The following is a 24,184-nucleotide window of genomic DNA, read 5'->3' on the forward strand; positions in this document are numbered from 1 at the left end:
GCAAGGTAACTCAACAAGTCCGTGAAGCCCTTGTCTGACCAGCATGATGCTGCCTTCAGCCTCAAAAGTTTGAGCGTCACTTCGAGCACGTTGTTTTCTTCGCCAGCTCCATCATACAAGGGTGTGTTTGCGTTTTCCAACAATTTTTTGAACTGAGCACACTCTGCCTCATCTTCGGGGTCCTCCAGCTGGTCCCGTAGGTACGGGTCATCTAGCATTTCGGCAATCCTGCCACGTGGAGCTCCTTCACCTTCCACATTAGCCTCCTCATCGACCCTTGTTTCTTTCTCGGAATCATTCGCCAGATCATACTACAGGACATCGTCATCTTCGCTACCGCTACCGACATCAACCGCATCCTCCCGTGACAAGTCTAGCGAGAATAACCTTCCACAAAACCCGATGCCAGCACGTGCATCTGAACATCTTCAGGCTTATCATGCATGTGTTTCCACATTTGCGACATGGACAACGCATCATCACAAGTCCTTTTCGTTCCATATCACCTTTCGTGACTCCCAAAAAACCCGTTCATTCGGTTATCCATCGAGCATTGATTCTTTCCTTGGCGTACATCCAAGAACGGTTCTTCGATCTACAACACAATACACAAGAAAACAAACAAAGCAAAATAGTTAGCCTAATCATTGACAAGGGGATTAAGGTGTTAATTAACCAGAGCTAACTAAAAATTTGAAATTAGAGACATTCGGAGAGAAATTGGATGCCGGTGAGAAAGATCGGGAGGGAGAGAGAGCTCGCAAGGGAGAGAGAAGCTCCGGGCGACGATGAGGAGGCCGCATTTTGGCCGGCGACCGGAGCTCAAAAATTTGAAATTGGGGAACTTCGGAGAGAAATTGGAGGCCAGCGAGGCAGATCGGGAGGGAGAGAGAGCTTGCAAGGGAGAGGGAAGCTTCAGCCTCGAAGATCGGAGCTCGCCGGCCATGGAGACAGCGGCCGCCGGCGCGGGGGGGGGGGGGGGGGGAGAGGAGGAAGGGAGAGGGAGGAGCACTACCTGGGGGGCTCGCCGGCGGGCGAAATCGGCATGGCTTCGTCGTCGTCGAGGAAGATGGGCCGCAGCTGGTCCGTTACGACGCACAGCGCGACCAGCTGCAGCTCTGCCCAGTGTATTTAAACCGCGACGATCATCAGTGGCAGTCGGGACTTGGGCGACCGTTACTGATAATAGGGGGTACATCAGTAACGGTCGCGTTAGGGCGACCGTTATTGATGCGTGGTTCATCAGTGGCGGTCGCCTCTTAACCGACCGCCACTGATGTATCTCGCGAGGTATGATTGTTCATCAGTGGCGGTCGCCTCGCGCGACCGCCACTGATGTATGGCTGGGCAGGGACGGACAGACCCCGTTCTGTTCATCAGTAACGGTCGGGCCGGACCCGTTACTGATGTGCCGTGAGATATAGACCGTTTTGTAGTAGTGGATCGAATCGAATGATCGGTGATGATTTGGGGGCGATAACTGAAGATTCGGCACATAAACACAGGATCGACTGAAATGTCGGTGAGTTATTCAGCGGGGCACATATGTACTGGATTAGCTAGTCGTACGTTACTTCAGGTCAAAGCTTCCATACACGGTGGAAGCGGCTAGCGGAACCGAAGAAGGCCCCATCCTGCACACAAGCTAGACTGAAGAATATACTGCCATTCCGCAGGGTTTTATTTTGGGGAGCGTAGAATTGCAGATACTGTTTCTATACAGCATCTCTACGGACTGTTGATGTGCTGGGCGGTGTTGCTCCAAGTTTAAAGCTGCAACCACTCTACCTGTATTCGATTCTCAGCAACTGAACCGAACTACACTTTATACGTTTACAATCAGCAAGTAACTAACCGTACTGACGGCTAGCTAGCCATCCTATGAACCACGCCTTGGGAAAGTTCATAGCCAAGGTCCTCGCGAACAGACTGGCTCCTCGCCTGCCGGTTATCGTGGGCATCCGGATCAAAGGACGTTGTCTTCACGACAACTTCTCACTGGTTCAAAACTCTGTTCGGAAGCTTCACTCTGAAGGCCGTGCCTCGATCCTTCTTGAGCTTGACATCGCCAAAGCTTTCGACTCTCTCCGCTGGTCCTTCCTATTCAACGTTCTCGTCCATCGTGGATTCGGAAGAAGATGGATCACCTGGATTGGCGGACTCTTGGGGACTGCCACGACTAAAGTCCATCTCAACGGCATCCCAGGGGATTCGATTGCCCACCTTCGCGGTCTTCGTCAAGGAGACCCTCTCTCTCTTATGCTCTTCGTGATAGCAATGGACATCTTCAATTCTTTGTTACTGCGAGCTCACGAGGAGGGAGTGCTGACGGATTGTGGCTTACGACACCGTACCTCCATTTTTGCGGATGACATCGTCACGTTCCTGGCGCCGAACGCAAGAGACTTCTTTGCCTTCTCGTCCATCTTGGAAGACTTCGGCGAAGCCTCTGGCCTGAAAGTCAACTTGTCCAAATCTTTTGCCCACGCTATATGTTGCAACGAGGCTCAAGTCAATCTTCTCGAAGCACATCTTTGCCAAAACGACGGCTTCCCTTGCTCCTATTTGGGCCTCCCCCTACATCACCGTAAGCTTTCCCCGCCTAGATGAAGTCTTTGCTGGACAAGATTGGCTCAAAGCTTCAGAGTTGGAGGGCTTCCATGCTCTCTATGGGAGGTCGCCTCACTCTCATCAAATCTACCCTTTCCGCCATCCCTGTGTATGCTATGCTCTCCCTCAAACTTCCTTCCAAAACCATTTCGAGTATCGAGAGGATTTGTCGTGGGTTCCTTTGGAAAGGGAAGAAAGAAGTTAGCGGCGGTAACTGCTTGGTTGCCTGGGATGTCGTCTGCGCTCCATGCAAATTTGGTGGTCTCGGTATCCCTAATTTGCGCCTTCTCAACGTGGCGCTGCAGACCAAATGGCTCTGGCTTCAAAGAACTGACAGGAACTGCCCTTGGCAGGATCTCTCTCTGCGTCCTCCGCCACTGGCTGTCGACCTTTTCGAAGCCGCCACTTCTGCTCTGGCTCTGGATGGGAACTCCACATCGTTCTGGACTGATCTGTGGTTCTTTTCTTCTCGATTCAAAGACCTCGCCCCTCATATCTTTGCTGTTGTCCACAGAAGCGAGAGGCTGCTCTCTGTCAAGGAGGCCCTCACCGGCAATCGTTGGGCTTGCTTCCTTAACCTTAACATCGTCGCTGAACATTGGCAAGAGTTCCTTCTTTTGTGGGACTGTGTCAACAATGTTGTTCTGCCGGGCGATGGAGAAGATCTCTTCTACTGGAATTGGTCTGCTTCAGGCAGATTCTCTGTGAAATCTGCATACGGCACCTTCTTCAGGGGCAGAGAAGTCATGTTAGGCTACGATCTAATCTGGAAATCAAAAGCTCCCAATAAATGCAAGATCTTCATGTGGCTTGTAGGACGGTAGCGCTGCTGGACTGCAGATCGCCTGGCAAGGAGAGGGTTGGATCATCCTGCCTTCTGCCCCCTCTGCGATCAAGAAGGAGAGACCATCAACCATTTGCTGTTGGGGTGTTCTTTTTCTAGGTCCATTTGGCATGACGTCTTCGCATCCTGGCACAAGGCGGATTGGACTCCATCACAGAACTCAACGCTCGTCGACTGGTGGGACAGCCTTACTATCGCAGGTAACGAAAGGAGGGACTTGGCCACAGGGATCAGCCTCGTTTGCTGGTCTATATGGAAGCATAGAAACGGCATCGTTTTCGACAACAAACGCCCCTGTAGAACATCCCTTTTTGTCGATATCTCTTCCGAATGGTGGAATTGGAGAGATGCCAAGCTATTCTATAATCCCTCTTTCTTTTTCCATTTTGTGCGAGACTCTGTAATTCCGTGGAGAGACATGGGATAAAGACATTTGTATTTTTTTTCTGCCTCTTAGCAGCTTCTATCTATAAACGATGAGTGCTTAGGCGTATTCTAGGAAAAAAAAAAAAACCGGCCCACGCACATTGCCCGCCGCCTCGACTTAAATGCTGGACCTAACGTCGAGTGGCCAGAAAGCCCCAACCATTACTAATCTCCACCCTGTCCAATCCTATCCCCAATCCAAGTACCCTCCCATTCCATCCATCAGTCCTATATATACACAGCACAGTCTTGTGTCGCAATCGGAACCGCAGCAGCGAGCCAGTGACCGGTGCTCACTGAACAGTGTACACACACACTCTGGAGCTGAACTTGGAGAAGAGAGTTTAAGGAATTTGCAATGGGGCGCGTGTGGCGTTCGCTTATCGTGTTGTTGGTGGCGGCCATGGTGGGCACGGCGGCGAGGACGGCCGGGGCGGCGCCGCAGGTGCCGTGCTACTTCGTGTTCGGGGACTCCCTGGTGGACAACGGGAACAACAACGTGATCGTGTCCATGGCGCGCGCCAACTACCCGCCCTACGGGATCGACTTCGCCGGCGGACCCACCGGACGCTTCAGCAACGGCCTCACCACCGTCGATGTCATCTGTAAGCACCCGTAGATCACGGCCACACTGACCGTCGAAGCGTCTTAATCAGTAACACGCCCCACCCACCGACGTACGATACGATCTACAGATACAGTGTAGAGTCGTGCATTAGTCGGATTGTCGGGACAACAATAGACTGCAATATTACAGGCTAGCAAGTCTTTTGAGCTGCTGGGCCCCAAGCCGGGTTGGGCCGTGCCGGAGCCGGACTTCTTCAGGAGAAAAAGTCGAAATTTTTACACCAGCTGGCCGGCACGCTGACGCTTTGCTCTTTTTACGTTGGGCGCAGCCAGGCTTCTGGGCTTCGACGACTTCATCCCCCCGTTCGCCGGCGCAAGCAGCGACCAGCTCCTCACCGGCGTCAACTTCGCCTCCGCCGCCGCTGGCATCCGCGAAGAGACCGGCCAGCAGCTGGTACTTAGTTACTTACGCACGACTTTCATTCGCCTCCAAATTTCAATCAATGGTCCATTATGGCATTATCTCTTCATATCTTAACAACAATCAGCTGGTTCTTCTCACTTGTGACAGGGCGGGCGGATCAGCTTCAGCGGGCAAGTCCAGAACTACCAGTCCGCGGTGCAGCAGCTGGTGAGCATCCTGGGCGACGAGGACGCGGCGGCGGCGCACCTGAGCCGGTGCATCTTCACCGTCGGCATGGGCAGCAACGACTACCTCAACAACTACTTCATGCCGGCCTTCTACAACACCGGCAGCCGCTACACGCCGCAGCAGTACGCCGACGACCTCGCCGCCCGCTACACGGAGCTCCTGCGGGTCCTCTACGGCTACGGCGCGCGCAAGGTGGCGCTCATGGGGGTCGGGCAGGTCGGGTGCAGCCCCAACGAGCTGGCCCAGGGCAGCGCCAATGGCGTCGCCTGCGTCGACCGCATCGACACCGCCGTCCGGATGTTCAACCGCAGGCTCACCGGCATCGTCGACCAGTTCAACGCGCTCCCCGGCGCGCACTTCACCTATGTCAACATTGATGGCATCTTCGCTGATATACTGAAGGCCCCTGGTGCGCATGGGTTGAAGGTGACCAATGCCGGGTGCTGTGGCGTGGGGAGGAACAACGGGCAGGTGACTTGCCTGCCGTTCCAGACGCCCTGCGCCAACCGGCATGAGTACCTCTTCTGGGACGCCTTCCACCCGACCGAGGCCGCCAACGAGCTCGTCGGACAGCGGGCCTACAGCGCCCGCCTGCCCTCCGACGTGCACCCCGTCGACCTCCGGACACTCGCCCGGCTCTAGTCCGATCAGTTCGTCTGTCGGTGTACTCGGCGTGCATGCACTGTTCTGGTTATTATTTGGTGAACAACACACATATAAGATGATGACACTTCTGTGTCTGAATTTTGCAACTGTATGCTTTGTACACAGTTCACAGTGGTTTAGATGGGCGGCAATGGCAATGTATGTATGATTGGGCAGCATTTAAACATATGTTTTTTTTTTGCCTTGAAAGAACATCCATTGCTGGGGGAATTCGCCAACCCAGCAGTTACAAATTAACATGACGAAAACCAACTAACATAAGTCTCAGTGCCGGAAAATTCAATCTATCCCAAGCACTGAAAACTGTCATCCTATCAAAATGCAGGGGATAACAAACAGTACGAAGTTCAGGCTACAACATTACGGGAGAAAGCTGTTGCAACCTGCAAGAAGCCACAAAATACCTCCCGTAGAAATTATTAATCTGGTTTCAGGTTGGACCACAGGGCATGAAGCTTCTTCATGAATAGCCAGTCGATCCAATGATCATAAAAGGCTTGCATTTACCTCCGGGAGTGGTTGCACTCTGTAGCTTTCAGCATCCATCTTCTTTGATGAACCTACTGTAAAAGCATCATTCTCCGCTGCAAGCTGTACGACCGAATGCACAGGCCAGGAATGTTCTTGATCTGTACTAGCACTAGCACATGGCTGAAGTATGTGCTTTGCTCCGGGCTTCAATTTAACAGGTCTTGCTACCACACTGTCGACAGGATCTGACCATGCCGGACCATTTACAAGTCGAAGATTCATTTCAGGTCGGTTGCCAAGACGAACAGGCATATATAGAGGTTGCCCATCTGGTTTAGATCCACCGAATCCTAGCTCTTCTGCTGGGAGTGGTGACATATTTACATCCTTTCCTACTGGTATGCAAGGTTTCTTTGATATTGTCAACAACACATCATCATTTTCAGCTGGTCTCTTGCAACTTTTGTTGATTTGTTTTGAACTCTCAAGATTTGATCCTATGGGAGCCTGTTCTGTCTGCTTCGTTCCTGTAAGGATCGCATCACCAGGGGCATTATTAATTTCTGATCGACGGGAGAGGGGAGCTGCTGGATGAAATGGAGTAGATCCATGAGGCTCTGCATTTTCACTACTGTAAACATGAGAAGAGATCATTGAAGGGGGCAATGGACGGAGGGAGGTAAACTTTGTTGGAGTTGTTAAGGCAGGACTGCTCTGAACAGAGTAGTAACCAGACAGAAAAGGTGATACTGGGGTCCTCTGTGTCATGTTGCAACTTCTTTGAGGGAAAAAGCTGAACTCGGATGCCCCTGCTCTTGGTTCTGCAAAGTTTTTAAAGTTGTTCTTTGGATCATAAGATGACATTGATGCAACACTAGGAGTGCGTCTGTGGTGCACAGGACCAAGCTGTAGGTGGTTAGCAGTGCCTTGAACTTGACTTTCTACACTTGGTCGCTGATGCCCTGACCCAGACTCATTGTACCTTTTCACTGGTTGCATAAACAGCGTGTCTGGCACAGCTAACTGAGGCTGTTGACTGTGATTGCTTGTTCTGAAACTATTTGTATCAAAACCAGGCCCTAGCTCAGCTGCTGGAAGAGAAGAAAAACATGATGCATATTCAGATGGCGGTCTCTCTCCATTTGACATCCTAAATGTGCTAGGAGGATCAACCAACCCTCCACAGAACAGCTTGGGAAAAACTTTTGTACTTGTTCCTGGTAAGTAATGATCTTCAACTCTGATTTGCTTACTGGAATATGGACCATTGTTTTCTAGACCTCCACACTGTTTACTGCTGGTTCCAAGAGTAACTGTTCTGCCCATTAGGCGCATAGTTGTTTCAACAGCGGGTTGGATACTTTGCACATAATTCTGTCCAGGGAAGCAGCTTTGCATCTCAAGCGACTTCTGAAGTTGATTATCATGTCGCAGGCATCGAGAGCAAAAACATTGCACTGAACTCCCTAGTTGTTTGCTGCATGAATTGTTGCTGGGTACTGGGTAGTTATGAAGTTGCATTCTTTCAGAAATTGGAAACTGTCTTAAACCCATGCCATATGCAGTTGGCATTGTGTGAGTAAGATGAGGGCCTTGCTGAATACCAAAATTGGCAACTGTAGAAAATGGCAGAGCTTGATGGTTGACTCTTGAATGGGCATAATCCATGGAAGTATTAGGCGTGGAAAAAGTTGGAGATGCTGAAGGATACACAGAATCCTCCAGTGAGCATTGTCTTTTAAGCACCCCTTTACTGTTAAGAGTACCACCAGGTTGAACCCTGACGAATTCACCATGTGAATTAACAGGAAGCCCAATATAGTCATCACTGGCACTTATGTTTCTGCATGCAGATACAGAATCTGTAGTTTGAGGATCTGTTGATTTGTTTGATCCTGTTGAGCTTATAGTGCTCAGCATGTCTTTACCAGAGCTAAGAACACTAGGATGAACTTCTGTCAAATGGCCATTAGCAACCAACTTTTCATGCATAACCGTGCTTCTATTCCTATCATATGCTTCTTTGAGAGCACCAACATAACGAGAGCTGGAAGGTTGTGGAAACGGAGTTCTCATAGGATGTCCTGGTCTTGTCCCCACTGCTAAACAAGCAGGAACAGGTGTTCCTTGTGGTGCCATACGATGGTTTTCTTCAGCTTGCCACCCAATATCAAGATATATGCCTTCTTGCAAATGAAAGTCTACGCCAGCCAAGTTTTGAGCAAGTGGTTGAAAAGATACTGCAGCTGAGCTCATGGAGTTCAAACGATTGCCTCTATTAGACATTTCTATGAAATGATGCACACCAATGGAATTGCGCAGTATAGTTCTTTCTTTTGATGTGGTAAGAGGAACAGCACAGGAGATACCACTTGAACCTACCTTCTCAGGTACAGAGCTGGTATCCTCCTCAGCAGTCCCTGATATAGCATCTGATTGTTGATACACCAACTGTGTTTCTTCTGTATTGTGCTGACCATTAACTATCTGAGAATTACCTTTTTGGGAGGGTTGCTGGGATGCCTGCATTAGCTGTGATTGCTCCGTGTTATCTTTAGATTGAGAGGCAGTCAATCCACATATGCCATCCACATCAGAAAATGTAACATGTTTCAATTTGCAAGAGGACTTTGGTGTGCACGTAACATCTTTGTTTTTCAGAAATGCACCTATTTCTGTTCTCAAGTGTTTCTTAAGAATGATTTGAACCTGACAACTATTCTTTATAGCCTTCTGATCAGGTAAAACTGACTTTTTGCTTCCCTTCATGCTTTTCTTGTTCGGTAAAACTGAGACCTCTTGATTTCTCTTTTTCTTGCTAGGAGATTTTTTGAGCTTCCTCTTTTGTATGGCATCTTGAAATAATTGAGAAATGCTAAGTGAGGTGACCTTGATGTTTCCACTTTTCTCCTGAAACAGTAAATATCACAAGTCACCCCCCTTGTAGATGTAGTTTTAGGATTTTAGCAGACAGCGGTATATCACGGAGCAAGTCCAAATGCAACATAATGAAAATGTAACCATGCAGCTCAGTGGATAGCCGGATGGTAACATAGACAAACTCAGATATAGTTTTTGAGAAGTCTGTTCAGAGATATACCATGATGCTTATTGTATTTCAAGGAATTGGGTCAGTCTAGTTTCATGTCGTACAATGCTATACTACTCCAGGAGATAATACAACTACAACATTATGGTCGACAGTTGGTATTTGCAATCCCAATTGCTGCATCCAAATAGTCAATCAACCATACCATGAGAACTTACATATATAATCCCACTCAGCTATTCCAAAACTCTCCTTCTTTTTCGATAAGGATGAAACACCCCTGGCCTCGTTATTCCAAAGCCTAATGTGTATGAGCGTCTATCACGAGTCTAAAACATATGATATAACCCAGTAAGAAAGAAGCTGTCCCTTTTCTTACAAAAACCATATCAAAACAACTGGACATTTACTACTCCCTCCATCCCAAAATAAGTGACGTGGAAATTCTTATACAAATCCACGACACTTATTCTCGGACGGAGGGAGTACTTGTTTGCCATTCATGTTAAAAATTGCAAGGTTTTGCTATACAGTTGGGTACTTGGGTGCACATACTTACATACCAGTTATGCATACATACCGATAATAGTAAGAGCACATTCAACACAAATCCACATCTAACTCTCAATTGCAAATCCTCAATACAAGTTAGTCATTGTCCTCCATCCAGAATTCCACATCCTATTGTTTGCAAAATCACTTCTCTCAGAGCTAATACTTCACAACTACTTCTACAGATCTGGCAAGCCTTATAGCTGCCGGCGCGCTAGAAAGTACGAACACATCGCAAATCCAAGCAACGCGAATGCAATCTTGCAATGTATGTACTGTACTGGTTGACCAAGCAAAGAAAGCCTTGCCTTTTTCCTCACAGCGGTAGTCTCAGCGCCAACGGGGGCCTTCTCCTTCTTGAACCTCTTCTTGGGCAAACCCCCGGCGGCCACAAGCTTCTCCTTGTCAAGCTTCCTCTTCCCCGCCCCGACCGGCGGCACGGCGGCGAAGAGCTCGACGATGGACCGCTTCCGGCGCATGGCGGCCTTCCGCCTCTCTTCCTCCTCCTCCTCCACCTCCAACTCCGCCGCCAGCGCCGCCTCGTCCGCCCACCACCGGAACCGCCGCACCTCCATCGGCGGCAGCGGCCCCGCCGCCTTGCCGAACGGCCAGCACTTGCTGCGCTCGTCCGCCGCCCCCGCCCGCGCCCGCACTGCATACTCCCTTCGCGGTCGCAAGGCAGCGACGGAACAAACATACAAAACGAAAAAACAACAGATGCCACGGCGTCAGAGACTCAGAGCGCCTCCCAGCGCGCAATGCGGAGCCGGAAAAGGGGTTTGGCAGCGTACCGGATCGAGAAGCGCGCGCGGCCGCCGGCGGCGGGAGACATTGCGGGAGGAGGGCTCGCCCACTCGCCCGCCTTTGCCCCGCTCAGTTTCCCGCGCGCGCCCGTGGCCTTCATGGACGAGAGTGGAGGGAAAGAAAGCGACGAGGGGGAGGGGACGGGACCTCGAGGGAGCCGCGCAGCACTGGCAGCAGGCGACGTGCAGCCCCAGGCGCGGCGCAGGGGTAGAGGGTTCTGGGGCCTCCAGTGCTTTGCCGCTTTCCCAGCAGGGGTGGCGTCGCAGCCCAGCAGCCAGGAGCAGCTCAAACCATTCTCAAGAGATTTCTTCGGTATTTCTGCAGGTTGGAAACCCGCTGTATGCTAAATTTTAGTTCAAATTCACGCTGGAACAACGGCAACAATTTAGAATTGGAGGGAGTACTACCTTTCCAACCAAATATTTTTTATGGTTATATTTCTTAACGGTTATTTTTTTCACAAGTAACTATTATAATTTTTCATTCGTCCGCTCTCCCCATCTGGACCTAGCGCTTCTCTCTCTCGTACTGTTCTATCTCCGCATCTCTTTCTTTCTCTCACTTTCTTTGACCTACTCATCTGAGGAAAACGTCACTATCAACAGGGTCGGACTTACTCCGGTTCAACAAGGTCGAGACATACCGATATGGAAGTGGCACGAAGGAAGGCTGAAAAGACGGTGGCTTGCTGTATAGGGATCACTAGCTTGTCTATGGATTTAAGGAAGTCGGAGACAAGTTGAACTTTGAGAAAACCGAAGAGGTAGTGAATATGATAGGAACGGGATGGAGTCTTTTTTTTTTTTAGAAAATGCCATCATGGCTGGCTTTATTTATACTCAAATAATGGTAACATCATCCAAGAGAAACAAGAAAACTGAAGTTGCTATGGGTCTGTTTGTTTGCCCTCACGGCTTTTGCTTGCAGCGCACGAGCGACACAACAGCTCCGGATGCAGCAGCCGGGCTGCATGCCCATGCTGCAGCCCACTGTTTGGTTTGAAACTGCAGCGGGACAGAGAAACGAGGACAAGAGGCGAAAGAGTTTGAGAAAAGGCGGCCGGTGAGCGCAGGAGAGGAACGGCGCAGAGACGAAAGAAATGGAGACGGCGACGGCAGAGCTCGAGGCCGGCGAGTAGAGCTGCAAATTTTTGACCCTCAGGATACCTTTTGATCCTCCTTAGTTCAACCAAATGAACTAAAATTTTAGAATGACATAATTTTTTGAAAAACTAATGTATTTGTTTGAACTAAAGAAAGTCAGTGGGTAGAGGTAAAAAATTTGCAGCCTACCGGCGAGTCGCCAGAGATGCCGCGGCGGGAGTGGCAGAGGTGAAGCAAGGGAGAGGCAGCCCTCTGCAGCTAAAAAACTTCCGATGTGGTCGTTTTTTTATGCAGCACGAGAGGCAGTTTTTTGCATCGCGGGTGCAAGGGGCAGATGCCAGCAGCCTAACCAAACCAGCCCAATTGTGCAGCGCGGGATGTGGGCTGGTGGGTTTGTGCTTGGGTTTTGGCGCGTGTCCGCCGCTGCCTGCCCGGCTAGGATACAAAACAGGAGTCAAAACAGCTTTCTCCACCCCCACCCCCATTTCCACCCCTGTCGTTCAACTTTTTCCACCCAGGAATCGTGATCTTCTGCCTTCTGTATGAGATGAACCTCCAGTAAAACAGATCGAGCCGCGTGACCTCGATCGCGACCAGTGAACAAGCCCTGCTCTGCTCCGGCCGCTGCTATAGTGCCATACGTAGTACCGTCAAGTCTCCCGTACCGAGCCGCGTGATCTCGTGCCCGTAGGAATGACCGACGAGACTGCGCACCGGTGTGAGGTCGAGGACGAGTCTGCCGATAGATAGTTACTACGGTCTCCGGTGTGCGGGTTTCACGGAACAGAGTGCTTTCGTTCGGCTACAGGAAGACAAAACATGCCTGCTGTACGGTGTGATGAGGTGGTGTATGCCTCGCAACTCAGCAGCCACGCTGGTATGGCCATGCCATGCTGGATCGGGCAGCTCGATATGAAAGTGAAACAATCCGTCCTGATCACACCTTCACATTTCTTTTTTGCAACCCGTGAAATGTTGCTCCTTTAGGTTCAGTACTCCCTCTGATTCTAAATTCTTAACTCAAATTTGTCCAAATATGAATATATCTATTTTTAAAAAACGTGTAGATACATGTAATATTTTGACAACAATTTAGAATCGGAAGGAGTCTGTACTAGTGCCACAGTTTTTTTATAGAAATACTAGTGCCACCAGGTGTCTGTGTGCGCGCGTGCCAGATTGATCTGGGCTGATGCAATGCGTGTTTTCTCCTTGAGAATTACAGATTTTGGGCATGTTTGGTTGGGAGGCCTGAGCATCATGCCTAAGAAAAAGTTGAGTCCGAGTGGAACTTGAGATGTTGATGTTTCTTGCCTGGTGAGGCTAGATTAGGCTAGAGTTGTTTGGTTGGTGACTGACCTGGTAAAATATCAAGCTATAAAGTAGTACATGGTTGCTCATTTGATCATTGTTTTTATTTAAAAAAATGCTACTACATGGCTGCAATTAGTGTCAGGCAGCTGCTATGGCATGCCCAGGCGCTCAAAATAGGAGGCCTGACTGGTGCCTGGCAGGCTAATTGCAGCGAGGGGAGGGCCAGGCCAGGCCACGCTAGCGTTTTGTTTCTCAGGGCACCAAGCAAATAGCATTCAAGTCCCTCTCAGGAGCTTCCCCGTCCAGGCACGGTGCTCTCAGGCCACCATCCAAACACCCTCAAAGGCCTAGCTCGGCCCAAAATGATACTGCGACAAAGTGGCCCAGAAGACGAGCAGCTTCCGCGGCCGGGCCAGGTTGGACCATACATGCAAAGTCTCAAGTTGTTGTTCTAAAAAAAAACAAGGTAAACTCTCCAGTCGCCATCGACAACGGCCTTTCTCTGCCGACCAGCCAGCGAGTGGCTGCAGCTCTGCTTAAACAGTCCTATCCAGAGAAAGAATCAGGGGACGGCGACTTACTCGGTGACGCAAAAGGACGGACGGAGGAGCCCTTTATTCGAAGCGCAAGCAGGGCCGCATAAGCCGTGCGAGTGCGAGGCACGTATGCAGGGGAGAACAATAATAATGCAGCAGCAGTCTCCAGTCTCCACCATCCTGCCAGTCCGGCACAAGAAATCACCTTCACAGTTTCACAGAACAAGATTCACAGTTTCACTTAAGAGCACATTGTGCAGTTCATGAAAGATTCACCTTCAATCTGAAGGCTTGGAATTCACACATCAATCATGAGAAAAAGACGATGTGATGTACTCCTTCCGTTCCTAAATACTTATCGTGGTTTTAGTGAGTATTTAGGAACGGAGGGAGTAGGTACTTAAGTTATACAACAAATACGGGATGCAGAATTTCGCAACTAGTTGCGTCCGCACCTCATGTTGGATGTGGATTGTAGTTTCACAATGTCTCTACTGACCATGTAGAGATCTAAGTATATTGTAGCATCCACCATCGCAGTTATGCAAGATTTATACAGAATCTCATACAGAAGAGGGAGCACCGAGCAGCCTCCCTGTGAACCAAGTGCCGGAGTGAATGGTTGATCCATGTCACACCACAATGATACATACATTTAATCAAGTATATTTTCAAATGAGACAATATAAACTCACCCTAGAATAAACTTAGACCCAGCTGCCTGCTAGTCAGTGGTCACACACAATGATATAAATAAGGGAAATTTAAAAATTACATAAGTAAAACTATTGCTCCTCAGTTTCTTTATTCCCAAACAAGTATACAGTCATAGTTGGGCTAGCGAAATGTACGAGATAATACTCCCAGTTTAAGGCACAAAGGAGACTGAAACAAGCCACTGGAGAAGGGCTGCTTTCGCGCCATCAACCGAATACTTTGGGACAGAAGATCCTCTTTGAAGTTTAAAAGCCAGGAAGCGCGGGAGGCCGGAATTTGGTTGAAAATCAAAGCATTGCGCTGCTTCCAGATATCAACAAGCCGTGAAGAAGATTTCTGAAGCGCAGGGGTTTGCAAGGGAAGATTGGCCATACGGAACCATTGGGCCAAAGAATTTCCACCCAAGGAGGCCCAACAATCCTGACTGAAGAGGCATTGAAAGAACAGGTGATTCCGAGATTCCTTGATCCAAGATTGCAAATGATGCATGACAGAGACCCTTATTACAGTGCTTACGATCCATGAGGTCTCTGGTGTTGAGCCGGTCAAGAAGCAGCAGCCAGCTGAAGCCCTTGATCTTAGGGACAGTTGCGTTCCAGATGGCAGAAAGGACGAAGCTACGACGATAGGGAGGGAAACAGCTAGCATAGAAGTGCCTGGTCAGAAAAGAACCATTTCCCCAAATACTTAGCCAAAGATCTTGATCAGGGGCAGCAGTAAAAGTCCTGAGGGACAGGCTCTTATCAAGTGCAAAAGAATACAATCGAGGAAAACGAGTGCTAAGATTAACACCATACCAAGAATCATTCCAGAGGGAGATAGTAGCACCGTTCCCCACCAAGCATCCAGACGACTCCTTGAAGGCCGGCATATTGTCCTCTCAATAAAGATACAAAAGAGAACATGGAATATTCAATTGGTTCTCATATTTAATCTTATACCTTCTGGGAACATTGTTATCTTGGCAAAAGAGATGCTTCTCCTTTCCTATTTGAGTCACCGAGGATATGTAAGGAGCACAGCCCTTCCTTGTTCAGAGCATCTCATTATCAAATCAGATATTTTGCCCAGTACATAGCCACTACAAGCCACAAGGGCCTGTACAATTACAATTATTTCATGCCAGCCTTCCGATCCTCCTACCATGTAGACTTTTCGCTGACATGGAAGACCAAGGATCAAGAGAGAGAATATAGCCTTCGTTTAGTGAAGAGATCATCTCTTGACGCGCTTCAAAGCTTTGAAAGAGATAGCATGAGATGGCAGTTAAAGAGATCACCTATGTGATGTTTTTGTTTGGTGTCATCTCTATGTGACACTGAGGACAGCCTGAAGTAAAAGCCTTCAAAGGTATATATTCATATTTTACCCCATGTGAAAGTGGATTCTACTTTGCTGTCACAGGGAAGTAAATAGAATCCTTATCATCAAGTGAAGAAAAGTAGCAGTCAACTTTTGAATGCACAGCTAGAAAACTTTTCCATATGCCATATCAATAATATCCACTATAGACATTTTATGTATGGTCCTAGGGATGAAAGTGAGCCAACCCACGGCCCATTTTATTTGATTAACGACACATTTACACTTAATTGATAGTTTAATTTGTGCACATAGCAAAATAACTGGATGAGTTGTTGGGTTGGCCCAAACGGTACAAATTTGCATCCTTAAGTATGGATAGCCGATTGGTTACAACTGATTTTTTTATATAGAAAGCTAGTAATAATTAATAACAGCAATACGGTGAAGAAACAAACAAGATAAAGCTACTCTAGAAAAACTAGATTAGCTCTCATGTACTGGCTGGTGGCTCCGGGCTCTGTCCCTTGAGTCGTTGGTTTTGCAACATTTCTTAGCAGGCCTCGCTGTTGTACAATTATCCTTTTATTAATATAATCTATACTGTCGGAGCCCTCCAACGGTTTCTTTTTTTTTACTGTAGAAAAAAACTACCTTACAGATTTGTTAAAACTTAGAGAGCACAAAACAATGGCTTCAGGAACATGCAGTCAGCCCACTTCTATGGCGAAAACAGAAGAGTGATGGCCCTGTTCCAACAAAGATTACCATCTACTGCTTGGCAGGTCCCGGAAGAGCAATTTACCTTGTAAACGATGTTAATGCGGCCAGGATCCTGGACTTAGTGCAAGTAAGTAGGCTCCAAATATATGTTTCCCTATTCTTACTAGCCCGTTTCCACAATCCCTGAATTTGGATGACGTAATGACCCTACGCTATAAGGAAAATGAGTTTTCAGAAGGGATGAAATCTGTTAGCTTTGTGTAAGTGTATTACATGCCAGCACCAAACAATATGAGCATATACCTCAAAAATACAGGGGGAAATGCTTATTACTAACCAGTATAAACATGCAGTTGGAATGAGAACCCAAAAACACGCCAAGGGCATCTACATGTTCATCACCACATTGTTAGTTTCAGGAATGTGGTACCAATTATTTACAAAGAGGTTGTATCAAAGGAACAGCTTACTATGCGAACAATCGCCCATAGTTCACACTTCACAGGCTTGCTCCAGTATACCCAACAATGCTAGTAATCAGATGACTTATGAACCCAAGCCGAAATATCTACGAAGTGAGTGCCTGACTACTCCATAAAGCTCAGGACCAAAATGACAAATATCAAGCACGTCACCTGTATTCATGTGACACATGACATGGTACTAGTATCAAAACTTTTGAAAGGTGAATAGGACAACCCTCATCGCACACCATATAAGTAGTTCATGCTTAGACACAGTTTCTGCAGGTCCATAGAGAGCTAGGTTAACAGAATAACAGAAAAGGGTGTCAACTGGTTGTTCTCCTCTAATAGTCCAGCATATGTCGGCAGTGGATCCCTTAGTTGTGGCTCATGTCATACAAGATGTGTTGGATCCATTTACACCAACCACTCCACTGAGAATAGCCTACAATAATAGGTTACTTTTACCAGGGACTGAGCTAAGACCATCTGCAGTTGTAAGCAAGCCGCGAGTTGATATTGGTGGTAATGACATGAGAGTTCTCTACACCCTGGTAAGCCGAGCAATTTTTAAAAATGTGTTTCTAAGTGGATTAGTGGACGGTATATGCAAACCTTTCGGTTATCTGACAACTACTAGTATTACACGCTTTGTGCAGGGTTTATTAGTATTTTTGTGAAGAAATTCCATAGAAACAAAAAGGTCTTGTAAGTTACTCCTATTAAATTCAAACATGTTAACTTGTTTGTCTTTGACTTGAAAAGGTACTGGTGGATCCGGATGCCCCAAGCCCAAGCCACCCATCACTAAGGGAGTACTTGCACTGGTAAATCAAACGGAACATGTTATAATTTTCGTCAAATATGACTACAAACGCTTGGCCTGTTTGTTTAACTGCCCCTGACATGATATATCTCCACTTGTGTAGGATGGTGGCAGATATCCCAGGAACAACTGGTGTCAGCTTCGGTATGATGTCATGCATAACAATCTGTTCCATGTGATTTTTGGTCTTACTGAGTTTTGTGGATGTGGAGATTAGGCCATCTTAAGTTCTTGCCCTTAAACCTATTGACTACCATCTAATTAACAGAGGCTATGAATTTCTACACATGATCAAGGACCAAAATGTGAATGCTAGTTACAGACAAAAGGGAACTCTAAAAATGTGAAATTCATAGTAAGGCCTCTAATTTATGTAACATAACTTCCAAATCAAGTACAACTTGATTCTGATTTATCCTTTCGTTAACATTGGTTATCTTAATGCTAAAGAAATAATAACTATCGACAGTGTAAAATGACATGCATGTGTTTTGAAATTGAACAAACAAGGAAAACTTTAGATAAGATCATGGTACAAAAACAAGAGATTTTAACATAGGGCTATGCTTAAGAATTACCATTACCTATTCGCTGTGCATACCTTTTTTTTCACATGTACAGAACAGATGCATGCGACTTAACTAAAATCACTCAATCTCACATTGGTCTTACAGAGATTTGACATATAAGGTTTTGTTTACAGCTAACATGTACAACAGAACAAAAGTTACCCCTGTGACTTAAACATGTACACTCATATAAAGATTCAGATTTGCCTAGACAAGAGAAGAGTAAACTATATTGCAGATAAATTACAAGATGTTTCCACCGAGTGGGATGTCTCTTTAAAATCTTAACGAGATAACACTAGGGTTCTCTTGCAGGCCAAGAGCTTGAAATTTATGAAAGACCAGAACCAAGATCTGGTATCCACAGGATGGTATTTGTGCTGTTCCAGCAACTAGGTAGGGGGACAGTTTTTGCACCAGACATGCGACACAACTTCAGCTGCAGGAGCTTTGCACATCAGCACCACCTCAATATTGTGGCTGCCACATATTTCAATTGTCAAAGGGAAGGTGGATCGGGTGGAAGAAGGTTTAGGCCAGAAAGTTCTCAAGGGGAGTAAAGACTAGACAGCACAGAGTTCACGCTGACAACCGAACTGTAGTTAGTGTTGCATCACAAAATGCGCACTATATGGAATGTACTGTACAATCTATATGTGCAATATTATATGTATCTTAAACCATGATGGCATACCCATGAAGAGCTTGATGGGATGTCTCTCAGTTATTAATATATTTGATGATATGATCCTGCAAAGTATTCTCCAGGCAATAACCAAAATAAACTCAGGCTTTTGCACTATTGAGCTCAACTCATTTATAATTGTAAGACTAATCACCCGCGTTTCCATTTCAATAGGTTCTTTTGAATAAAATAAATCTAAATCTCAAAAGATTTTTCGATGCAAAACCCCTGATTTTTTAAACGAAGGTGCCCAAATTTGTATTCAATCCCACAATTAACAAGGTAAAACCCAAGATAGGTCAAATATTTTCTTTACATCATTCCTTATTCAAAGCACAGGGGCTAAGGAGATGCAAATCAAGCACTTAAAAGTGGAAACTTAATCTTACAAGACCCAGGAGCAGTAACAAACTCACAGTAGAAGCATCATTGGGAGGAAACTGATCACTTCTTCTCAAGGTGGCATACCTCCACCAATTCCCAGGATTCCAAGCTCTTATCCTCTGTGTCCGTTCTGTAAAGTGCAAGCTCTGAGATCTCAAACTGCAGTCCACATATTTCATTGTCCATTTCCTCGACCTTCTTCCTTGCTGATTCCTTCTCCTCGTCTGTCAGGTCTCCGTACAAGACACTGACATGGGGCATATATGCTGCAAGCATGTAAACCACGAAGCAACTGTCATCAACTTGTTACATTTCAGAAACAAAATACAGGAACTACACTCACGAGTTGATCTCTGAAACCCAAAGTGTGCACAGAAGTGATCGCTTGCTTGGTTCACCTGCAAAACCCAGATAATTTGGCATAATCAGAGCAGATAACTTACTAACTAACAAAATAAAACTGAAGGCCTGGTTTTAACAAAGGATTACAGCATACTGTATAAACATTTCTCTGGGGTGCCAATCACAGATGGAACTTCGAAACGCTGAGCGAATCACACATGGGAATCCACTGAGAGGGGGAAACAAGGGCAAACCTCGGGGGTGGGTTCGAGGAGGAGGTAGACGCACTGGTAGAAGAAGTCCCCCCGGGCGACGCCGGTGACGCGGGCGGTGTAGGGGCGGACGACGGCCGCCGCGGCGGCGGCACGGAGCGCCTCGACGGCCGCTGAACGGCGCATGCGGACGGCGCCGACGACGGTGGCGTGCGGCTCGAAGGCCGGGCCGCCGTGCGCGGCGCGGAGGCCGGCCATGAGGCCGCGGAGGCGGGCGCGGACGGGCTCCGGCGGGAGGGCCCAGACGGAGTACACCTCCTCCGGGGACTGGTCGGCGGCGGGGTCCATGAAGGCCGGGCGGCGAGGCCGGAGCCAGAGGCGGCGTTTGGGGAAATGGGGGGAGGGGGAAGCGGAATATGCTTTGCCCTGCTTGAGGAGATCACTGGAGGGGATTAATGGAGCGCCTCTGCTATGCCTATGCTTCCCTGGGTGCGGCAATCTGTACGGTGCGTTTCCGCGGATGAGACGCTGACAGTTGGGGTCGGAGCTTTCAAATGGAGTCTTCAGGACCACCGGTAGACTGAGAGATGCGCCAAAGACACTAGGATACAAATGTTAGAAGAGAGTAAACGCAATTAGATGCTAGAATAATCCAGATCTGAATCTAACTGGACTGCAATGCTAAGCATGTGCATTAGAGCTGCTCCTACATAGAACTCATTCTTATGCACCACTTGCAAAGAATCCGGGTCAAGTCAACATTGCAATGGGTTTATAAATCTTAAAATGTCCACATTGATGCCCAATAAGGTGTCGCTTCCGTCGTGTTAGAGCATCAGTTAGTACTAGCTCTAAATTAGTACTCGTGGATAGAGTTAGACTAATTGGTTGCTCCGCTCGTTAAGCTCAGTAACAATAAGCTGAAAATCTTGTCCAACTCGGTTGAAACTTGTTAAGCTCCTGACCGTTCGCGAGCGCTCGTTAAATAACACATGCCAGATTGCTACAATTGTCATTTGTCACTATGTCACACATTGTCCTACAATGGCGCAAGACCGCAAGTACAGCTACCATGCACGCGAGACGCGACTACGCCTTTGGCACACTACATTGTACATGTTGTAGCTCCAGCTCGCTGTACTGGTCATCTGGAAATGGGCTGCATCTCAGTAATACTCCGTATGAAAAAAAACGAGCTTAAAGCTCATTAGTATATTAATAAGGAGCTAAAATGATTGATTGGTCTGATTCGTTAGTTAACGAATACAAACTACACGAGTCTAGCTATCGGGCAGTCATTAAGCTTGTGAGCAACGAGATTTTCATCTATCCCTGCTCGTAGATGCTACTCAAATTGAGTACCAAAATGGATTGGTACTTCTTCACGCTGCATCAGACGCGCCTGACAATAAGTTTACTTTGCATGACATGACACAATTTGAAAGGGTCTAAGCCCATTTAAGTGTTTTCTTTTCCGAAATACTCAAATTGGGCTCTTCGATGTACATCTAAAGCATCTTCATCTTATTTCTCTTTATATAGTACTCTTTCCGTCTCATATTAAGTGACTTTCTGTTATAGGTATCTAGACGCCTTTTAGACATAGATGCATCCATATTTAGACAAATTTGAATCACTTAATATGGGATGGAGGAGTACAATAATAAGAAAATCCTATATGAAAATTCGAGCACTCTCAAGATACGGAAATAATTTAGCACTTGTTAGCCATTCAGCCATATGTTAAGATAATTTTCCCCCGTCTACTAAATTCTAACGTGTTTCCTCCAATAAAAAAAATCTAACGTGCGCCCGTCCGTGTCCACCAACGGTCGTGCCATATCTGAAAGTTCCTTCTGGACACAGGGAAGCGTGCAGCCCACCACACAAGTCCGGCCGCCCGGGCAAACGGACAGCAATGCCATGCGGCGTGCCGTCCACACTGCCCCCGCTGTACCTGAAGATATTTCTTTGCCGCCTCTTCAAGCACCATCCCTCTCTGAACTTACTCATCTCATCTCACTCTCGATCACCCCCGGGCGCCCACCGGATGGAGCAATTAACTAAGAAAGAATCAACCAATGTGCAAATTGCCAGTCTCTCTAGTATCTTCTGTCTGATAAAAACGCTGTTCAAGTAATCAAGCCCCCCTTTAGAATCCGGCTAGAAATGAAGATAAAAGCTGTTGAGATGTGTTAGGATACGGGCAAGGCAAACACGTGGGGCGATCAGTCAAAAGTGCCCACGGAATTATCAGGACATGGACAAGCTTAGTTTTTCTTCCCAGAAGTCCCTGCCCCGCTCACGCACTCAAGGGCCAGCTACAAAAAATATAATATCACGAGCTCTCTGTTTTCGCTCAAACCAGAGAGCCACCGGGCTCTGCCTATATAAACGATCAGAAATTCATCAGAACCCACACTCCTAGACGATCACACGCACCAAGAAAACAAAATAAGGGTTAAGAACAGCAGAGAGAAGATTTGATGGGGTTCAGTGAGGCACAGGAGGAGCTGGTCCTTCGCTCATGGAAAGCCATGAAGCCGGACTCTGAATCCATCGCTCTCAAGTTCTTCCTCAGGTATCCTTCGTTTGCATTCTTCAGTGTTTTTTCACACAGCCCAACGAGCACATATTCGCGGGTCATTCGTTTCTTTCGCCCAACAAATTTAGGCGTCACAAGCTTCTGATTTCTGAATCTGAATCCCGTTTTATTCATGTGACATGGTACGAAAGGATTTTTGAGATCGCACCGGCGGCGAAGCCCATGTTCCCGTTCCTGCGCGAGGCCGGCGGCGACGACGTCCCGCTGGAGACCCACCCCAAGCTCAAGGCCCACGCCGTGACCGTCTTTGTCATGGTAACAACCCATATTCCAGGCCCACCCCAAGCCCAAGGCCCACGCCGGCGTGATCTGATTTTCTAATTATTTCGTTCGTTCGGTTTGCAGGCTTGCGAGTCGGCGACGCAGCTGAGGAAGACCGGCGACGTGAAGGTGCGGGAGGCCTCGCTGCGGCGGCTCGGCGCCACCCACGTCAAGGCCGGCGTCGCCGACGCGCACTTCGAGGTATATATACGCCGCTGGCTTTGCAAAAGGAAAACGAAGAAGAAAAGAAGACGGACGGACTAACGTTGGGGTCGGGGAAAATGTGGGGGTTTGCACTTGTTGCAGGTGGTGAAGACGGCGCTGCTGGAGACGATCGAGGGGGCGGTCCCGGGGATGTGGACGCCGGAGATGAAGGGCGCGTGGGAGGAGGCCTACGACCAGCTCGCCGCCGCCATCAAGGACGAGATGAAGCTCGCTGCCAAGGCTTGATGGATGAAGAAGGATGAACTCTTAATGTGCTGTGCGTATTGTAAAGCGCCCGCAGAATGTATTGCTGGCCTGCAGTGCTGGGAGCTGAGCTTTCGATTTGCTGTTACTCGAGTGAATTAATTTCGTTGATTACGTGAGAAATAAAACTGAGCATGCTGGGGCACATGACACGGCGCTGGTGTTGCAGTCACGCACCTGTCGTTGGTGTTGCAGTCACGCAGGTCGTTGGAACTTTTCTTTTAGAGAGACTGAGAGATAAAAGGTCTTTGGCACGCGAGGCCTACGGTCGTGCCATCGTGACAGGTGCAGGGCTGCTTCATTCGGCCTATGCTTCGTCGGGTAGTTTCAGCGGGTCCACTGCTGGTGCTGGAGTGGTGGGGACAGTTATGCCAACGGTGACGGCCTATGCTTCGTCGCCGGCCATCCATCCTTGCGTGTCTGCCGGGGCTTCGCTCTTCTTCTCTTCCGCTGTGAAAGTATCACACCCCGTTTGGATGTAGATATTCAACCTCCGAATTCAGAATTGGTATTGAGTACCGTTCGATTCAGCTGTTTGGGGGTCTCAGAATTGGCGACTGGAATTTACTTCGAATTCCAACCGGTGTCCCACGCACCTACGAGCGCACTCGCCCAATTCCGAGCTCTTCCGCTCGGTTTTGGGCTGAATTCGCCCACTTCCCGCAGCCCTAGCCACGTGCGTTCACTTACCTCTTCGCTCGCTTTGTAGAGCAAAAAGAAGCCGGCACAGACAGAAGCGGAGAACTGGAGAAGACACGGGAGGCCCCGATCCCGCTGTCGCCTGAGCTCTTCAGCGAGCCTCATCCTTCCCGGATCCGGCGAGATCCTACTCCGCCGTCTCAGGGCCGCCCATTGCGCCCGAGCTCTTCCCCGTCCCCGCCCGTCGATGTCACCCCATTCCCTTTCCAAGATTCGCCACCACCGTCTCCGGCGATGCCCGTTGCCTCCGCCCCCTACCCCCCCACTGCTCTCCCTGTCTCCGTTCGTCCTCCGGCGAGGCCTCATCCTCCGGACGGTTCGTCTTCGCCCACT

The 24,184-nt window shown here is 48.1% G+C and overlaps 5 protein-coding genes across 23 annotated transcripts; 3 read left to right on the forward strand and 2 right to left on the reverse strand.

Moving 5' to 3' along the window:
- Nucleotides 1-4,124: 4,124 nt before the first annotated feature.
- On the forward strand, nt 4,125-5,931 carry LOC100828581 (GDSL esterase/lipase At5g45670). The gene is made up of 3 exons (XM_003565988.4): nt 4,125-4,485; nt 4,777-4,901; nt 5,019-5,931. The coding sequence occupies exons 1-3, from the start codon at nt 4,239-4,241 to the stop codon at nt 5,739-5,741; spliced, it is 1,095 nt and encodes a 364-aa protein (XP_003566036.1). The 5' UTR covers nt 4,125-4,238; the 3' UTR covers nt 5,742-5,931.
- Nucleotides 5,924-10,909, reverse strand: LOC100829178. The gene is made up of 3 exons (XM_003565990.4): nt 10,629-10,909; nt 10,146-10,500; nt 5,924-9,146 (listed from the first exon to the last, which is right to left on the reverse strand). The coding sequence occupies exons 1-3, from the start codon at nt 10,739-10,741 to the stop codon at nt 6,252-6,254; spliced, it is 3,363 nt and encodes a 1,120-aa protein (XP_003566038.1). The 5' UTR covers nt 10,742-10,909; the 3' UTR covers nt 5,924-6,251.
- A 3,207-nt stretch (nt 10,910-14,116) lies between these two features.
- LOC100828082 (cyclic phosphodiesterase) lies at nt 14,117-20,314 on the reverse strand. 19 transcript variants are annotated; one of them, XR_002964109.1, is made up of 9 exons: nt 19,861-20,313; nt 19,608-19,662; nt 19,297-19,530; nt 16,807-16,971; nt 16,419-16,723; nt 15,591-15,706; nt 15,253-15,469; nt 15,109-15,167; nt 14,117-15,036 (listed from the first exon to the last, which is right to left on the reverse strand). XR_002964109.1 is itself a non-coding variant. In XM_003568041.4 (3 exons), the coding sequence occupies exons 1-3, from the start codon at nt 20,164-20,166 to the stop codon at nt 19,325-19,327; spliced, it is 567 nt and encodes a 188-aa protein (XP_003568089.1). In that variant the 5' UTR covers nt 20,167-20,306; the 3' UTR covers nt 19,113-19,324. The 19 variants fall into 19 exon arrangements, 1 of the variants encoding a protein (XP_003568089.1); XR_002964097.1 differs by having other exon boundaries at nt 14,202-14,967; nt 15,109-15,469; nt 16,419-16,548; nt 16,674-16,723; XR_001406439.2 differs by lacking the exon at nt 15,591-15,706 and having other exon boundaries at nt 14,202-14,735; nt 14,828-14,967; nt 15,253-15,549.
- Nucleotides 17,097-18,952, forward strand: LOC100827772 (protein RICE FLOWERING LOCUS T 1). Its single transcript, XM_003568040.4, has 4 exons — nt 17,097-17,354; nt 17,566-17,627; nt 17,730-17,770; nt 18,511-18,952. The coding sequence occupies exons 1-4, from the start codon at nt 17,160-17,162 to the stop codon at nt 18,753-18,755; spliced, it is 543 nt and encodes a 180-aa protein (XP_003568088.1). The 5' UTR covers nt 17,097-17,159; the 3' UTR covers nt 18,756-18,952.
- A 1,793-nt stretch (nt 20,315-22,107) lies between the features above and the next one.
- Nucleotides 22,108-23,301, forward strand: LOC100828385 (non-symbiotic hemoglobin). Its single transcript, XM_003568042.4, has 4 exons — nt 22,108-22,399; nt 22,555-22,678; nt 22,769-22,885; nt 22,991-23,301. The coding sequence occupies exons 1-4, from the start codon at nt 22,305-22,307 to the stop codon at nt 23,132-23,134; spliced, it is 480 nt and encodes a 159-aa protein (XP_003568090.1). The 5' UTR covers nt 22,108-22,304; the 3' UTR covers nt 23,135-23,301.
- Nucleotides 23,302-24,184: the final 883 nt, after the last annotated feature.

The sequence above is a fragment of the Brachypodium distachyon genome, chromosome 2 (assembly GCF_000005505.3).
Source record: "Brachypodium distachyon strain Bd21 chromosome 2, Brachypodium_distachyon_v3.0, whole genome shotgun sequence".
Classification (NCBI taxonomy): Eukaryota; Viridiplantae; Streptophyta; class Magnoliopsida; order Poales; family Poaceae; genus Brachypodium; species Brachypodium distachyon.

What these genes read in the sequence shown, in the direction of transcription:
- LOC100827772 (XM_003568040.4), top strand. Translation starts at nt 17,160, where the DNA reads ATGTCGGCAGTGGATCCCTTAGTTGTGGCTCATGTCATACAAGATGTG. An exon ending in CTAAGGGAGTACTTGCACTG is followed by an intron (nt 17,628 to 17,729) that starts GTAAATCAAACG and finishes CCACTTGTGTAG; the next exon opens with GATGGTGGCAGATATCCCAG. An exon ending in AACAACTGGTGTCAGCTTCG is followed by an intron (nt 17,771 to 18,510) that starts GTATGATGTCAT and finishes GTTCTCTTGCAG; the next exon opens with GCCAAGAGCTTGAAATTTAT.
- LOC100828082 (XM_003568041.4), bottom strand. Translation starts at nt 20,166, where the DNA reads ATGGACCCCGCCGCCGACCAGTCCCCGGAGGAGGTGTACTCCGTCTGG. An exon ending in TCCTCGAACCCACCCCCGAG is followed by an intron (nt 19,663 to 19,860) that starts GTTTGCCCTTGT and finishes TGGGTTTTGCAG; the next exon opens with GTGAACCAAGCAAGCGATCA. An exon ending in TGGGTTTCAGAGATCAACTC is followed by an intron (nt 19,531 to 19,607) that starts GTGAGTGTAGTT and finishes ACATGCTTGCAG; the next exon opens with CATATATGCCCCATGTCAGT.
- LOC100829178 (XM_003565990.4), bottom strand. Translation starts at nt 10,741, where the DNA reads ATGAAGGCCACGGGCGCGCGCGGGAAACTGAGCGGGGCAAAGGCGGGC. An exon ending in CGCGCGCGCTTCTCGATCCG is followed by an intron (nt 10,501 to 10,628) that starts GTACGCTGCCAA and finishes GCGACCGCGAAG; the next exon opens with GGAGTATGCAGTGCGGGCGC. An exon ending in CTACCGCTGTGAGGAAAAAG is followed by an intron (nt 9,147 to 10,145) that starts GCAAGGCTTTCT and finishes TTACTGTTTCAG; the next exon opens with GAGAAAAGTGGAAACATCAA.
- LOC100828385 (XM_003568042.4), top strand. Translation starts at nt 22,305, where the DNA reads ATGGGGTTCAGTGAGGCACAGGAGGAGCTGGTCCTTCGCTCATGGAAA. An exon ending in CCGTGACCGTCTTTGTCATG is followed by an intron (nt 22,679 to 22,768) that starts GTAACAACCCAT and finishes TTCGGTTTGCAG; the next exon opens with GCTTGCGAGTCGGCGACGCA. An exon ending in TCGCCGACGCGCACTTCGAG is followed by an intron (nt 22,886 to 22,990) that starts GTATATATACGC and finishes CACTTGTTGCAG; the next exon opens with GTGGTGAAGACGGCGCTGCT.
- LOC100828581 (XM_003565988.4), top strand. Translation starts at nt 4,239, where the DNA reads ATGGGGCGCGTGTGGCGTTCGCTTATCGTGTTGTTGGTGGCGGCCATG. An exon ending in CACCACCGTCGATGTCATCT is followed by an intron (nt 4,486 to 4,776) that starts GTAAGCACCCGT and finishes CGTTGGGCGCAG; the next exon opens with CCAGGCTTCTGGGCTTCGAC. An exon ending in AAGAGACCGGCCAGCAGCTG is followed by an intron (nt 4,902 to 5,018) that starts GTACTTAGTTAC and finishes CACTTGTGACAG; the next exon opens with GGCGGGCGGATCAGCTTCAG.